The 17,183-nt window shown below is 43.3% G+C and overlaps 1 protein-coding gene across 3 annotated transcripts in view; it reads left to right on the top strand.

The window, feature by feature from the left end:
• Positions 1–17,183, top strand: part of Kitlg (KIT ligand) — an 85,275-nt gene that overhangs the window by 38,656 nt on the left and 29,436 nt on the right. For all 3 annotated transcript variants that reach the window (XM_041667506.1, XM_041667496.1, XM_041667486.1), the window contains exon 3: positions 10,896–10,958. In XM_041667506.1, the coding sequence (XP_041523440.1) occupies positions 10,896–10,958 (63 nt within the window). The remainder of the gene's footprint in view (positions 1–10,895; positions 10,959–17,183) is intronic.

Below are 17,183 nucleotides of genomic sequence, written 5' to 3'. Positions count from 1 at the left end.
TGTCACTCTGGAAGCCTTCCCTCAGCAAAAGCCATTCTGAACACAACTGGCTTGGCCCCAGCCAGCTTCCTGCTATGTTTCTCTGGATTCCTCTTTCAAGACTCAAGACAGAGAGCCAAACACAACGGAAATGCACTGTGTCGCACTCGCGTGACCTAGGAAATATAGTTTGTACTTGAACTTGGAGTACTGAGAATGATTTCAATATCATCAAAATTTGAGCTAGACACGATGACGTACACAAAAAAGTGATGCTAGCAGCTGAGACAGGAGTGTCATAAGGTGGAGGACAGCTGAGTTCTACATGATGACAGAAAAGAAAGAAAAGTAACTTGAGTGAAAATTCCTTAATTATGTGTCTCTCAGTTATTAGAAAATTGACTATAGAGAACATAGGTGATACGAAAGAAGAAGAAATAAGAGTTGTTATATGGAGAAAAGGAATAAAATATACTTCTTGGTATTAGTAGATGAAACAGAGGAAGTTCCATCTTTAGATATTCATTACTGGCTTATGAGTTGATTGTGTGTGTGTGTGTGTGTGTGTGTGTATGTGTGCACGTGTGTGTGTATGGTGTTCATAACAGAACTTGAAAATAGAAGTTAAATGCTGTAGTTAGGGTTTAGCTAACTTAGCCTCAGTGAAGAATTAGAAGCACACACACACACACACACACACACACACACGCGCGCGCGCGCGCGCGCGCGATTTATGCAGATTCCTTGGCATGCCAGAACATTCCAGATTTAAAAGCATTCTTGCCCAGTGTGCACAAGGCCCTGAGTCTGTTCCCTAGCACTGAGCGTCATAAAATATGACAGCATATGCATACGTCACCAGAAGGCCTGGTAAGCAAAGTGATACAGTTAGCGGCTCTCCAGCTTGGCGCTGAGGACCACATATATGAGTGTGTAGGGAGGAAGGAGTTTTGGAAACATAGACCATGGTTTCCTTCTTCAAGTTTTGTGTTAACTGATGACCCAAGAAATAATATTAAGAAGGGGATGTGTGTTAATATTCTAAGTTGTGTGTATATTAATAAAAGATGTTCACTTGTTGACCCTCCCCCACCCTGGGTGTTGGAGGTGGGTGGTGGTTGGGGTAATATGATATAAAGACCTTGTGTGTGCTAAGTAAGTGCTTTATTGTTGAGTTACATGCATTCACCAGTGCAAAATGCAAGTACTGGGGAGATTTGTTATTTCCTTGTGTGTGTGTTTCATTTTGTTTCATTTCTTGAATTTGAATTTGCCTGTGTACACCAGTCTGGCCTCATCAAACTTCTGGCCTTTTTAATCCATGATGGGGTGATAGATACGCGGCACCACACGGGACTCTCTTTCCTAGTTTTCTTTTCCGTTGTTACGAATAATGGAAGCAGTTTGAGAGAGGGGTTATTTGGCTCATAATCCCAAGTTAATAGTCCATTGCTGAAGGGAAATCAAGGAGGCAAGAACATGAGGCACCTGATTATATCCCCCACACACAGTCAGCAGAGAGCCCTGAGTTAATGCACAGATGTTAGTGCTTGCTTGGCTCGCTTTCTCCATTCTAATACAGTGGGCGTTTCAGGCCCAGGGAATGCTGCCACCCATAGTGAATAGGTCTTTCCTCTCCAGTTTGAGCAACCTAGATAATCCCCCACAGCTAGGCTCATAAGCCAGCCTCATGTAGACAGTCCCTCGCTGGGACTTCCTTCTCAGGCAATTCCAGATTGCCTCACGTCGACCACTGAAACCAACCCTCACAACTCACCATCGTCCCGTGTTGTTGGGTGAAGGGGGAAGTCGCAGGCTGCACTTCCATGCAGATCGTCTATGCTTGTGGTGCTTATGAGACACTGGGCCCTGCTCCAAGGAGCTGATTCAGTGAGCCCGGGCAAGGGTCCAGGCACCTACATTTTTCATGAAGTTCTGTAAGGAGGTTTTAGAACAGTTTGCTTTAGATGGCCTCTTCTGTCAAAAGTTTAGAGACAAAGTGCTTAAGATGTCACTCGGGACTAGAGACGTTCCATGTGTGAAGCCCCAGGCGAAGCATCGAGTGCTGCAAAAGTAATGCTAATAGTAATTTTAAACGGGTCAAGAGGTCATTATCTTTGCTGTAATTCAGTCCCAATTCTAGTCCCCAAGTGATTCTTTATCATACAGATTTTAAGAATATCAGTTAGCACAAAGCTCCAATGTATGCTTTGAAGTAGGTCACTGAAAATTAACCTCCTGGAACTGCTACTATATTGGGGAACGCTGAGAGTGAGCTTGGGAGTTGCAGATTTCAAGTAGGCAGTCCCAAGCTGGATTGATGCTCAGAGGTCAATAGTACTGGCCACTCTTCCAGAAGACGTGGGTTCTGTGACTCTAGTTCTAGGGGATCCGATGCCCATCTCTGACCTCCTTGACACCAAGCACACACATGGTGCACAGGTGTGCATGCAGACACACAAAGTACCCATACGTGCTGACTGAACATGCAATTAATGCAATGCTTAAGAGAAATTACTTGCAAAGTGTTGACAGGACATAACTTAATAAGAACGACTTCTTGTAAATGTCAAAGTGGTATTTGCGAGTACCGCAGGTAGGGATTACAAACACCTCCTTCCAAGACTCTCTCTTCTTTATCCCTGGATTATTTATTACCTTTTAATAATAAGTTGATACATTGAAAAATACTACAAAAGTAATAAGAAACTGAGAAAGAAAAAAGGCTTGGAAAGCGGGTGTTTGTTAATATTGACAGTAAAATATAATTTCTCACTCCAAACGCAAATGCTAAAATCACTGAACAAGAAAAACAAGAGAAAGGTTTTTTGCCTTCCAGCATTTGACTTGGGAAAAACATCTAATAGTTCCTCTGATGAAATCAATATGTTTTCTAGGGCATTTTATATTAAGACATTTGAAAATAAGTCAAGTTAGGAATAACAGGGCTCCAAAGGCCACTGGTTACTGAATAAAGACCTATACAGGCAATTCACAGCCTGTGTTTGATGGAGAGGGAAAGGAAACTGTATAAAAACCACCCTGAGCACAGAGAATTATTGAAGAAGTTTGATAGATCTGCTTTCTGAATCACAATGTGAGCCAGCAAGTTGGCTCAGCAGGTAAAAGGCACTTTCTGGCAAGCCAGCCAACCCAGGTTCTATCCCTGGGAGCCGATATGAGAGGAGAGAATGGATGTCCATAAGTTGCCTTTAGACCTACACACATACATACATACATACATACATACATACATACACACACACACACACTCTCTGATGTGACTGCGCACGTACACACGCACTAACTGTAATTAATTTTTTTAAAAAGTTCACAGCATAGTATACCTATCTGTGTCCATTGATTACAAAATAATCAATTTCGGCAGATCTGAGTTTACATCCTCACTCTTTTACATTAGATAAGGAATTACCTTTCTAAATCTCAGTCTCTACTTCTCAATTTTGTGGCATGTATTAAGTAAGGTGGGTTTTGTGTGTTTTATTTTAACCAGTTGGTATCACATAGATTCTCTCGACCTCAGTGTTCTTGCCTCTTCCAATAAGTTAATCATGCTTAATCTTATCAAATGATCATGAGAATTGAGATAGAAGAGTGTCTGGGCAAGCGTCTTCGGATGCTCAGCCATTTATGGCGGTGGTAGTGTGCGGGATGTAGAAGGGAATGTGGAGATATCCAAGGAAGCTATAAACAAAAAAGGAAACGAAGGTGCCAGAGAAGGGAAGCCTAGCTCTGGGGCCCCTTACTCCTTCTGTGCCTTCAGGAGCAGGAGCTGTCAGGGATTCCTAGAGCCACCAAGCCCTGTGACTTTTGTTTAGCAATCCGTGCTTCCAGATAAAGCTCGGCCTGACGCAGGAGAGCTTTTGAGAGCCTGATAGGAAGCCAGGGCTGTAACCAAAATTGGTAGGCTAGAGCAGAGCAGCCCTGCCAGTCTCTGGGGAAGCTGTGTGGTCCCGGTGCAGAAGTGCTGAGGTGCTGCTTGTGGATGTGGGCCGAAGGCTTCCTAGGCTACAAAGTTGGGTGGAGGGTGAAAGTATATGATGATTCAGTGATTCACCAGAGGCTGCAGGGCTGTTTTAGCCACAGTGCCTATGTAGGTTTGTCTCTGGTGTGTGTGTGTGTGTGTGTGTGTGTGTGTGTGTGTGTGTGTATTTGGAAAGTTAAGTGTTTCCTATGCTAATCTAGCAGCCCCATTCCTTCCAATAGGAGTGACTGCTGAGATTATGGGGGCAGAAGATTGCAGAATCCCTCTTAAAGAATGGTAGGGTACTACATGCTGGTGGAAGCTGGGTAGTTTGAATACCATTCAACACCTGGTCATCTGCTCATAGGCAAATTCCCGGACCCTTCTAGGATTCCCTTTTCTGAATGTTGAAATGAAAAACATGGTCATGATTGAGAATCCTTCATCTTTGAAGCTCTAAATTGTGCCTTCCTTTCCTTTACGTCCACTTCAGAGGGGGCTGTGTAGATAGCTTTCCTCACTTCTCAGAGAAGTCTGGGACCCCAAGAAGATCGGTATGATTAGAGAATTTGGCAACCCTTCTAAACTTTAAATTATTCTATGCCGTGGTGAGGTATCATCATTAGCTTGTACTGCCTAGACTAAATCAATCTTGCCCAGACTAAGGGCAAGAAGAAGAGTCTTTGCAGGCTAACCCTGGCACATTCATTGTGGTGGGAAGAATGTGAGCCCATACTATGTTTTTGTGTGCCCTTTGTACTCTGCCAGCTCTGTCCTTACAGTAAGTGAGAATTGCCCAGTGCCCACAGGCCTAAAGTATGTTTGCTCGGGTGAGATTCTCTTGCCCCATGAGAGCATGATTTATAGCTTTACATTTTATTTTTTTTAATTTCTTCTTGGACGTTTTGTACTGCCTCTATGGTCCCCATGGCTTTTATTTGAAATCCTTCTGGCATGTTTACTTAGCATAATAGGTTCATCTATTTACAGAACGTTTTGCTCTGTTTCTGAAAAATGTTGCAAGGCCTGTTTTAAATGGCAAGCACACACCTACCTAAGGAAAGAGTCGAGTATCTGGGGGGAAAGGATGGACTTGAAGAATTCTATGGATTGTTAGGATGCTGTGTTGAATGTCACTGCTCGTGTAGGAAGGCATCCAAATATTGAAATAGTTCAAGTAGATCTTTCCCATCTGTTCTCCCGACTCTTCATTTGTGGTACTTTCCCCTTCATTTGGGGGAACTTAGATAAATGTAAACGTTTAATTCTTTTTTAACTGTTCTGTTTAATCTTTAAATACCCTCTAAATTGTGATTTGTTTTTCTCAAAAGTTTTTTTGTGTGGTAGATTGATATTCATAATTGATAAATCTTTTCCAATAGCCTGAGGTAAATGTTTTAGCTGTCCTCTGTGAATTGCCAGGGTAAGACAATGAATTCTGTTTTCTGTACCACCTTTTCTCATGGAACCTATCAATCACGTTTAGAAGCTAAGTTACTATAACAACTGAAATCATCATAAGGTTTATGTATCTTATTCTGTTTCTGTTGCTAAGAACATAGTATCTCAGGCTTGGTAAGCTATGGAGACTTTTAATTTGGCTCACAGTTCTGGTTAAGTCAAAGATGGTATCTGGTGGTCTGTGTAGCGAAGTCCTAAGACAGGGAAGTGCACCATAAAGTGAGACAGAAGGCAAAGATAAGACCCAGTCAAACTGGCTTTTAGGGCAGGCAAACTCTTGCGGTAGCCCATTAATCTGTACATTATATTAAGAGAACAAACCACATTCCTAAGGACAGAATCCTAGCTCCCTCTTCAAAGCCTCACACATTCCCACCACCTTTCAAAATTAAATTTCAGCACGAAGAACTGCTGAGTTAGTTTAGTGAGCAAAGATGTTTGCCTGAGGGTCCCAAGTTGAATCCCAGGGACTGTCATGAAAAAGCAGAGAGAACTGGCTCCCATGAGTTGTCTTCTGACATCCACAGATGCATGTGTGGAGGCGGGGGCATGAGAATAGTCTAAATCAATGTAAAAATGGTAAAACAAAAATAATTCCATCATTAATTTTGCAGGTGCAAACTATATTCAAACCATTGCATTGTGAGGTAGATTTTAAAAAATGAGCTTAGGCTGGGTTGTAGCTCAGTGAGTCGAGTTATTGACCAACATGGATAAGGCCTTGGATTTGATTCTTAGTACCATATGCACAGAAAAAAAATTAAAGTTTTCTATTTGCAAAGAAACAAAGGTTATCAGCTTTCATTTAAGTGTTTTGAACTAATGAGAGATGGCATAGGAAGTTTTCTGAAGTCATTGTTTCAGTTTTTAAAATGGCAATGGAAATCGCCCAGATACTCAGACCGGCGGTGGTGGCAGACGTCCTTTAATCCCAGCACAAAGGAGGCAGAGGCAGGTGAATCCCTGTGACTTCGAAGCCAGCCTGGTCTACAAGAGCTAGTTCCAGGACAGCCAAGATTGTTACACAAGGAAAAAAGAAATCACCCACATCCTTAAACAATCAATGGTAGTTAATCTAGTTAATTAGATTTTTAGGCGTTACTCATGGGGAAAAAAATTGTCCAAAGACACTAAGTATTTTCCTGGAGTATACTGGAAACTAAAAGCCACGTTAGAGAAAGCTGGCCAAGACCCAACTGACATGGATGCCGTGAGCCTTCTCTGCTCTGCCATGATTTTTAAATGACTGCTCCTAAAGAGGCCAAAGATCACGACCTTCTTTCCCATAAAGGTTAGAAAAGGAAAACATTTCACAGATGGTGCCAAGGAAACCATGAGTCACCACTGTGGACTTGAGACCCTGAGACCCTGAGGGTCTCGTCACAGATGTCCAAGCTCCCGTTGATCACATGACTTTTCGGTATCCGAATGACATTTGAGTCATGAGAGACAGACATTTTAGAGCAGTGACCCGGAGATGGAGTTAAGTGTCCTGACTTTGTGTTCTCTTCTCTTGAGCCCAAATACCTGCAGGGGCTGGTGAGCAGCCAGTGCCAGCTTGCTTTGCCAAGATGTTTTCTTGGCAAAGTTTTGAGCCTTTCTGAAAACTGTTCTCCTTTGCTGGTTTTTTCCAGCGTCGCTGAGTATGGTTAATCCTCAGATATCCAAGGAAGACTGCAGACGGGTCCTTGGAGTAAAGTTATTGCTTCGTGTGGTCCTTACCACCATCATCGTGTCCCTCTGGAGAACCCAGACGAGGCCCCTGCTTTTCTTTTCCTCCCTCTCTCCTTTCCACCTTTCTCTTTTTCTCCTTTTATCTTTCTATCTTTTGCCCTTCTGGGACATTTCATGTAGCCCAGACTGGCTTGAATTCCCCTTCCCTCCATGTAATCTATATCTAACGTTGACTTTGACCTCTCGATCCTCCTGCCCTCACCTCCAGAGTGCTAGGATTACAGCTGTGCACGCCAACACCCAGCTTTAGTTCACGCTTTTCTAGAGAGTTCCATTCTCTGTGTAAATGTGGGGCACTTGTGGCACTGCTCGTCTCTGATCCCTCCATCCTCCCATCCGTTCTTCTAGGCCGTTGATCCTGAATTTACTGCCTTTTTCCTTCCTTGCTTGCCAGAAAGTTAAACCAGACTTAATCTTAGTAATTAGCCATTTAATCCTCTTTCACAGGGTAGAAAGTCCGCAGAGATAATGGAGATAGTGAGATGTGCCCAAGGCCACTGTTCCCCTTGAGTGGTGCTGCCTCCCACAGGAATCTGTGTGCCCAGCATTCAGATGTCCCTCCAATGTGTCCTAATTCAATGTCTCTTTTCTATCTCGTCTCTCAAACGTACCTCAAGCTCTCCATTCCTTCCCTTACATATGATGCCTTTGTATTCAGCAGGCCCCCACTTTTCTCATTCTTTTATACACCATGTCCAAGCCCTCCCTCTCTCCCTCCCTCCATCCTTTCTTTCCTGAACTTTCTTTCTTCCCCTGTGGATTTTAGAGACAGGGTTGCCGTGTACCCTAAAGGACTTTATACTTGTTATGTATCTCAAGTGTCTCGAACTCATGACTTGCCCTCTGTTTCAGCTTCCAGAGGGCTGAGAATCAAGGCATCCATCACATGCCCAGCTAGCTCTTAGTATGAGTTATTTAATCCTCATAAATCCTTTAGCCACGGTCTAGTTTAATTTCCACGTGTGCATATGAAAATGAAAGCTAAAGCCGTTCGAGTCATTTCCCAGACCTGAGTTAGCAGGTGGCGGGCCAGGATCCAACGTAAACGGCTGTCTTCACAGAACCTGTGCCGTTGGCCCCAACTTCAAGTTCCGCTCCTTTAAGCAAGCATCTGTCTGTCAGGTCCAAAACTCTCTCGTCTCTATGAAACTTTCCCCAGTGATCAATAAACATATCAGAGATGTAGAATTTATATCTCTAGGTGATTCGTGTTTTCTGTCCTATTCAACATACTGCAGATGTGGAGAAGTACTGTGATGATTTATGAAGTGATGCAATACATTATAAGTATCTACAGCTCAGTTTTTCAAATTCTCTTCCAAAGGTAATAGGGGAAGCCAGGCTCTATCAAGAGCCAACACCGTGGCTTGGTTTGCAGACACCAGCATAGCCCGTCAGCGTTTCTCCCTTGCTGCAGGTCCCCCTGTTGCCTCTGACCTCGGAGGTGCCACTTAACCCCATGCTTAACTTCCGTACCCCCATACTTAACTCCTCATACTCATTTGTGAAATCGGCTTGATAAGGCATGTCTCATGGTGACTGTATGGAAACCTACTATGAATTGTAAAACCACACTCAAATACACTCTCTTCTTACTTTTGGTCCTGCTACAAGTCAAATATCCGTGAGGTAGCTCAGTGGGAGCTGCATCCTCCCCCTGACACTGTGGAGATGCTGGTGTCCTGGTTATAGAACTTACTGCGAGCTTTTGTTGGCATCTTTAATTTTTATGTGTTAATTTCTCATAAAATGAGAATTGGCCAGCATCTCCCTTATCTCTGTCCTTTTGCTATACCCTTGCCCCTGAGGTTTTTAAATACTATTTCTAAATTTCCACTTTAGAAAGTAATATAAACTCTTCAGCAACTCGTGTTGAGAATACTTACCGCTTCTTGGTGTATGGAATGGCTTTAATCTTCATGGTTAGTCCATCATGAACACAAACAATTTCTCACTCTCGTGCCTGTTAAGGTAAACACTGTGCCTCTGTTGGTACACTTGTGTAAAATGACTAGGTTGTTTTGCTTTTCAAAGTAGGGGGTAATGATGTACAAAGCAAAAGAAGTAATAGAAGCATGGTCAGAAAACAAATTAAGAAGAAGAAAGTTAAAGTATAGAATGTAAGAGTTAACTCCTAAAAATAAATAAAACACCACCACCTTCTACAGGAGCCCAGATTTGTTTCCAGCTGACAGTGAGAATATCACGTGATACAGATAATGGTGGAGAGTCACAAGGAGAATTTTATTTGCCACCTGGCCATTAGCCTCACAAATACTAGGATTACAGGCATGTGTCACATGCTAGGCAAGTAGTGGTATTTTACATGTAGACTGTTGGGTCCAGTCTGTTCTAATGCACAAGGGGCCAAATTGGATGAACCTGTGCTGCTGAGCTGTGCAGCAATTCACCTTCCATTATTAGGGAAACCTGGATTCTAGTCCACAAGTAATACCCGAGAGGCAGGTGACTTTGGCCAAGCGATTTGGTCTCTGGGTCTCCATTTCTTCACTTGTTAAATAGAGATACCATGATAGGGAGACAATATTGCCCTTGCATGCTTAAGAGTGCAGTGCCTAGGATAGCGGAAGTATTTGAAAAGGATGAGACTCCTTTGCTGTTAATCATTGCAGATGTCACACAAAGCACAGTTAAATTTGTCCAGCGAGGATGAAATGGGTGGGTGGCGGAATAAAACCTACTGTGGTGCTAATTACTACGTCAGTTTTGCTCTCATCACGCGTATTTGAAGAAGCGGCATATGTTTTATGTCATTGAAAACTTGCCAGAGACAACCTGCCCCTGTAAATACACATATGATCCCGGCTTTCTATATGAACAGTGAAGACAGCAGCCACAGGAGAAAGACGTCAGATGCCTTTGAAACCATTTCCCTTGCTAGTTCTCAGGAAAGGACATGGGTTGCTATTTTACAGTCTGTTTGGCGTATTCACTTAGCTATAACTGGATCTCTGTTTTATAAATGAGGAAAATAGCTTCATTCCGCATTCCCTAGGGCGAGCGCTCAGTCCATTGCTGGTTGGCTGATACCAGGCTTATCGCTTTAAGAGGGTTAGATGCTGTTCCAGACGTTTAGACGTTAGGCAGGTTGGTGAAGCACGTCAAGTGTCCAACCCAAAGTACCCGAAATGAGTCCTATCACAAAACCAGACCTTTCTAAGTAAAAATCTAAAGTGTCCATCCTGGCTTTTCCTAGGATCAACATGGAACTATAGCGCTCCCTCTGGAGAGTTTGTCAGCATCCCCCATGGGACTTGTTATATAAAATGATGCAGCACTTCTGATGAGGCTTGAGAACTTGCATGTCTAGCAATTTCCTTCTTTGGCCCGCCCTGGCGCTTTGAGAATTACTGACGAGAAAGGCATAACGACCTTACGTAGAACTAAATTGGAAAATTGTCCTAAGGGGGAATTCCAGTGCTACTTTTGGAAATGAAGATGCGTGATACGTTTTCCAAAACTCAGAGGCCTTAACAAAACAGTGGTTGTAGGTTCTCCTCTGAGGGCCGTGCCTTCGCCAGCCGTGGGTAACTGGCTAGGTTTCCGGTACCAGGTATGGTGTATACTTAGCCAGCCGCGATCAGATTGAGAATTCAGAAGTCTTGTCTTATCACTGGGTTTTGGATGACAAAGGGGCGGAGGTGGGTGGGTGGAATGTATACATTTTCTCAAGGAATTCTTTTGTACTTACTCACTTATCTATTGGTCTCTGTAGGTGGCAAATCTTCCAAATGACTATATGATAACCCTCAACTATGTCACCGGAATGGATGTCTTGGTATGTAATCTGTACATTTCTGAGTTGTATTTTAGTAGCTAATGGGGGAAATGGGTCATTCACACTAAAGAAATCCTCTGCTCTTTGATTTGATTTGAAGACGATATCTGTAGATTTTTGCCTTATACAATTTTTTTTTAAAAAAAAAAATTTCCACTCAAGCAATTGATTAACATTTCAGCTTGTGTTTTAGGCCTGTAAACTAAAAGGAAACAGACGGTCTTCATTAGATTGAGCAACTGATGTCTCCTTTTCCCCTGGACATCTCTCAAAGGGGCTTGAATGTAAAGTTAATGCTACACTCAATGAATGTAAAGTATATGTTAATTCATTTTAATTCTTTGACGATGTCATATATATATATATGTATATGTATATATATACATACTCATTCCTATTTTGTTAAGAGCATGGAATATTTTATATCTGAACTTATTAGCCATGCTAATAAAAGTATGTGGTTATAATTAAAAGTTCTCCTCTGTCCCTAAAACACTATTGCGTAGCATCAGAATTTGTGAATATGAAATAAACGTATCATGTATCGCCTCTCCCTGGAGCTTATCAACCCCTGGCATTGCACAGTCTCTGCTTCAGATCTTCCCCCCATGGCCTCATACAAGCTTCCCCGTCTCCATGACTCCCCTAATTGTCTCTCAGTGATAAAAAAAAGTTATTCTGAGCTAGAATTTTCTGCCTTGATGTAAGTTCTTGGTTGTTCTGCTGTTGGCAAGCCCCACTAGAGCTATATAGACCAACGAGATGCACAGCAATCCTGCGTGAAGGCTGGTATCCTGTGTGTTCCAACTTGCCCTGCAGCCGCCTGTTTTCAGCACACATGCTGTGCATGCATCCCTGTTGAGTCTCTGTCGCAACTGCCATCCTGAAGCAAATTTAAAGCCACCTGGGCCGGTCTCACCTTTGCGGTTCTCATAGTTCCCTGCCCCAGAGACTCACCATGTGATGATTATGCATGTGTTGTTTCTGGGTTTTGTGGATATGTCAGCCATCATGATGACCAACATAAGTATATTGCTATGTTCTTTAAAACGCCTTTCAAATACTGCCCACGAGACTTGTCCGTGGCCATACTTCTTTTTACTGGGTGAGTGTATTAGCATGAACAGCTGAAAGTTCTTTAGAACTCTATGGAACACGGGTCTTCATGCTGGGCCAGCTGTCTGTGAGCCTAGCCACTGGCTCAATTCAGGTGGCTGCGTTCTCTGCAAATAGACAGAAAGTCATAGCAGCTTGAAAATCGGTCAGTGCAGACATCTGATCACGTTGTCATCAAGGGCTTGGTGAAGATCACAACCGGACCTGTGCTTACAAGGTTAAAAACTCTGGCCTTGGGATTCAAGTACTTGCCTAGCATATGTAAGGTCCCAGATTCCACTCGCAGCACCATGAAGAGTAAATAATGAAAACGTCTTAATAAAAAACGGAGAGAAGAGGAAGTACATCGCCTTTGTGTGACATTTCTTTTCTGTCTGTGAAAGGATGGATGTCACTCCCCGCTTCCCCCAACAAAGGTGAGAGAAAGTCTTTATATTAGTTAGATGTTATCGTCCAGTTTTACAAAAGACTCAAGGAGGTTAACAGCCCAGACTTATTTTGACCAGGGTTCTGCAACTTGAACGTGACAGACCTAAGAAGCACACCCTAACCTCTCCCCATTCCACCCATCTGACTCTTAACCCTGGGTTACTGAAAATGGCGATGTGGATTATTACAGTGGTGAGCCAAATGTTGCAAGTTTCTAGGTAATAAAGATGCCTTCCCGCTCTTGTTCCCCCCCCCTCCCTCCCTTGAGCTCCAAGCAACCCTGCTGTTCTTTGCAAAAGCAAGCCTTAAGCCAGGGAAATAACTGAATAGACGGATTTTGTGCTGGTCCAATCACAGATGGTGCTAAATCATGCATTGCAGTATGGGCTGGCGATAGCCAGGACCAGGCTTGTAAAAATAAAACCGACTGATTGCCACATATTTGGTGCGTGTTTCTGCGATCGAGAGAAGCCTGCTATTATTTGGTCTTGGCATGCTATTGGGGAACTACTGAGAAACATTGTTCTTGGCCACCGCAGTTGGCAGGAAAATCAAGCTTGTGTGGAGGGCTCAGCCCAGAAACTGGGGTCTTACCCTTTACCTTCATTTTAAAGTGTTCATCTCTGCCAAGATAGAGGCCTTTCCCTGTTGAGTGGCCGGCAGCGGTGATTTGTTGGTGGTCAGAACCCCAGCTGCCTAATCTTTTGTCTTTAAACAAAGGAGGGTGGAGTGGATCTTAACGCCAGAAAGGTCCCTGGGGCCTAAAGCAATAAAAGTCAACCTCGGGCACTGGGCAGTTTACAGTTTATTTTTCACTTTCATTGTAAAAACCAGCTAAGTACTACAAAGGAAAGTCTACTTTCCTCACTCAAGGGCCTGGCACAGATTCTCTCTCTTTTTTTTTTTTTTTGTTTTGTTTTGTTTTGTTTTGTTTTTCGAGACAGGGTTTCCCTGTAGCTTTGGAGCCTGCCCTGGAACTAGCTCTTTGTAGACCAGGCTGGTCTCGAACTCACAGAGATCCGCCTGCCTCTGCCTCCCAAGTGCTGGGATTAAAGGCGCGCGCCACCATCACCCGGCCAGATGGTTGTGGTCATCCAGTTAGTATTTGAATCAACTGAGCATCACCAATTCAAATCCTCACAGCCGGAATACCGCCAGATGGGTTGGGTGTTTCCTTCAACTTCTTAGGCTTAGAAATACCAGAATGATAAAGGAACCCACAGAGACAGCTGAAGGGAGCTCGTGGACGCGGGACCAACAGTCAGCGAGCCTGCGTGGGAACGACTTAGGTTCTCTGCAATTGCGTAGCCTGGTCTCTTAGGAAGGCTTCTAACAGTGACAGCAGAACCTCTCCCTGGTGCTTAGCTGGCTCTTGGTAACCTGTTCCTCATGCTGGATTACCTGGGCCTTCCTGAACTCAAGGGGAGACTCGGTCCTGCCTCAACTTGATGTGTCTTGCTTTGTGCAAGCCCATGGGAGGCCTGTCCCTTTCTCCATGGAGATGGAGGAGATGAGGAGAGGGGTAGATGGGAAACCGGAGGGAAAAAAAGGAAAGGGGAGAGGGGAAACGGGTTGGTATGTAAAATAAATTTTTTAAAAAAATGTTATTTTAAAAAAATTCCCTGAAATACCTGAATGAACGTTGCTGGGTCCTTCATTCACCCAGCGGTTACCATAGAAAGAATGGTCTTGGGGTTGCTGAAGGTCGCTACACAGCTGTGTTTGTTCTGGTGTGTCTCAGCCCATACACCAGGAGCTGCTGGGGTAAATTCCTCATCATTTTTAAATTAGAGTAAATTATATTTAGACAGTCACAGAGTTTTTTTTTTTTTTTTTACTTTTTATTTGGAAGTGCCCTTAGCTGTACAGAATAATTGCAAGAATATTCAAAGAACAACGTATGTCCTAGTTCAGGTTCAACTGTTTTTTTTTTTCCCCGAGTATCCATTTGCTTTAGAAAAGCTATTGTTTTCTATATAAATATGTATTATTTTTTCCAAATGCGTTGTGTCCTTCACGGCCATTTGTTTCTAAATACTTTAGTATGTCTTTCTTAAGGAGAGAATAATTTCTTACCTATCAGCAAGATACTTTCAACTCTAGTAAATTTAGCCATTATATGTTAATGCATTGGCAGTTTTCAGTTTTATCCTTCTGTGTTTTCATTTCTCTGACTCTAGTAAAGGTCCATCCCTTGATCATGATTTATGATTTAATTTTTCAAGATTTATTTTTAGTGTTTTAAATTGTGTGTGTGCATGCTCACACATGCACACACACAAACACACATGCATGCTCACGAGTGCAGGTTCCCGTGGAGACTAGAGGTATTGCTGGACATGGGTGCTGAGAATTGAACTTGAGGCATGGGATAGAAGAACAACTCCTAACTGCTGAGCTGCTCCCTCTCGCATAGCATGATTTTAATATCAAGAAGAGTGATTTCCCCACAGATACTGTAGTCCCGTTAATTTATCTGGCTATGGGGACTTTGAAGAAGTAATTCAGTTCAGATTGCGAGATGAGAAGATTAGCCTGGAAGAAATAGTTAGGTTAAGATTTTATTATCAAGTGGGCCCAGCCAAGGCCCTTGCATCCTTATCAAGGGATCTGCTGTGTCTGAGATTGAGAGGGAAATTTGCAAATGTTCTAGTGCTGGCTTTAAAGATGAAAGCGGTGGCTCCGGGAACACTGGCTGGCTGGTGGCCTGTAGGAACTGGAAAGGGCAGGGCAAAGTCCTCCCTGAGTACCTGTGAGTGACTTACCTTTACCTCAGTAAGATTTGTCCTGAATGTCTGGCCTCCAGAACTGTTGAAGAAACTCCATCTTGTCTACCAGCTCTGTGGTAGTTTGTTCTAGCTACAAGAGAAATCAGCAGATCGTAGCATGAAGTTCCCTTCAGAAGTCCCTGCTCAGTCTTTCTTTGTGTTTATGGTAAAGTGTCCCCTTTCAAGTGTGACCCATAGTTCCTACTGATTCTGCCGAATTGATGCAGTCTAAGCCAGGGTGTCTCTTGCTGGCACTTGCTCAGATTGTCCCTCCCGAGGCTGGAGTGTACGAATGTCATCTCCCACAAGGCAACTTGTTTCTCTCACCTAGTGAAGATGTTCAACTGATTCCTGTGCATTTACCCATTAACAGCCTTGGAGACACCTTAAGCCCACGTGAACACTCTGTTCCTTATCAAAGTTCATAACGATTGACCTTTATTGCCCGAGCTAATCTCTACGGTTACATGGTTACATCTTTTTCAGTTTTGGTTTGCTTGTTTTGGTGCTTGAGAGCAGACCCAGGATTGCGGTTATGCCGGGCACACTGAGTCACAGGCCCAGTTCCTAAAGGAGCAGCTAAGAGGGAAATGATTGATTGAGGACCTCTATCATTATGGGGACAGTACACTGCCTAGCTGTCTTTATCTGTAGCTTTCATCTATGTCTTCCTCCATAACTTTCCTCGGGTACATGCAGGTTCGCTCTGAGGCTCTTTGACCGTCTCTTTCCTCCTTCTTATTGTCTCCTTCGGTTCCTGGTTTAACAGGGTGACTTAAAAATGATCATACAACTGTGGCTCTATCCCTCCTTCGTATGTACTGACTGGCTTCCCTTTCATCTTCTGAAACAGGAAAAGGCATTATTCCAACAAGGGCTCAAAATAAAGTTTCCTGATGGGTTCCAGGGCTATTTGATTGGTAGTCTTCCCCTAGCCCACAGACATTGCAAAAATGAAGGAAGTCTATACATACACGTTGTTTTCATTTGTTGTGCTGATCTTCACCTGCAGTGGCTTCTGGGGGGGGCATTTAGTAAATCTTTGATGGAAGGATACAATGAAAGGAAGTAGAAGCATTCCCTGACACGTAATCAATCACCTGTGATCCTTAAGGTCCCAGGTGATGCAGTATCTGAACCTCCGCAATGCTCCTATTTAGTCTTCAAATTTGTTCACATCCCATGAGGTCTTCGTTGTAAGAGTTTTTAGTTGTGCATTTGAGTCTCCTAGTCTGTTTGTATGGAATCATTTCTGCTCAAGAACTATCTCGTTCTCATTTGCAGAAGGCTGAGCTGAGAGCCAAACCCCTAAGCTTGCTGTTTACAATCCATAATCTCCACAATCTTGCCTTGCTCTGGTATTACCCATGTTTCCTCCGCACCAACTCTCTTACCCCAGCCTGAGGTTTCACTGCCCCCTGAAGTCCTACCTGTTCTCCACTTTTGTGCTATGCTGATTGCTGCTTCCCCTTTCTAGGGATGTCCTTTCTTCTGCCCACTTATCCTACCATGGAATTGTGGCTATCTGGGAACTGAACATTTGATAGCTAATGGCTATTTTAAAAGTAGTTTAAGGTCTTTCTCTTTCCTTTTTAATATGGGACCCTAGGAAAATGATGCTGAAGACACAGTGGTCAGCAGCACTAACACCATGTGCGCGCTGAAGGAATATTGTCTTTTAGCTCATTATCTCTTGATTTCTGTGGAATTCCCAAGAAGGTCTTCATTGTGGGTATAATATCATAATTCTTAGAAGGCAACTGAAGTATATGGGGTTATGTGCTCATCTCAATGTGTTGTGATGTATGGCATGTACGTAATAATGGTCACCATCATCACTGTCATTATTATTATCATTAATTTGGTGGGTCTCAAGCTCGAAGTCCTCCTGCCTCAGCCTCCCAAGGGCTGG

This window comes from Microtus oregoni, unplaced genomic scaffold, assembly GCF_018167655.1.
Source record: "Microtus oregoni isolate MIOR12 unplaced genomic scaffold, Mior012 000001F_ref0000356, whole genome shotgun sequence".
Classification (NCBI taxonomy): domain Eukaryota; kingdom Metazoa; phylum Chordata; class Mammalia; order Rodentia; family Cricetidae; genus Microtus; species Microtus oregoni.
This window is presented reverse-complemented; position numbering and strand designations above follow the sequence as displayed.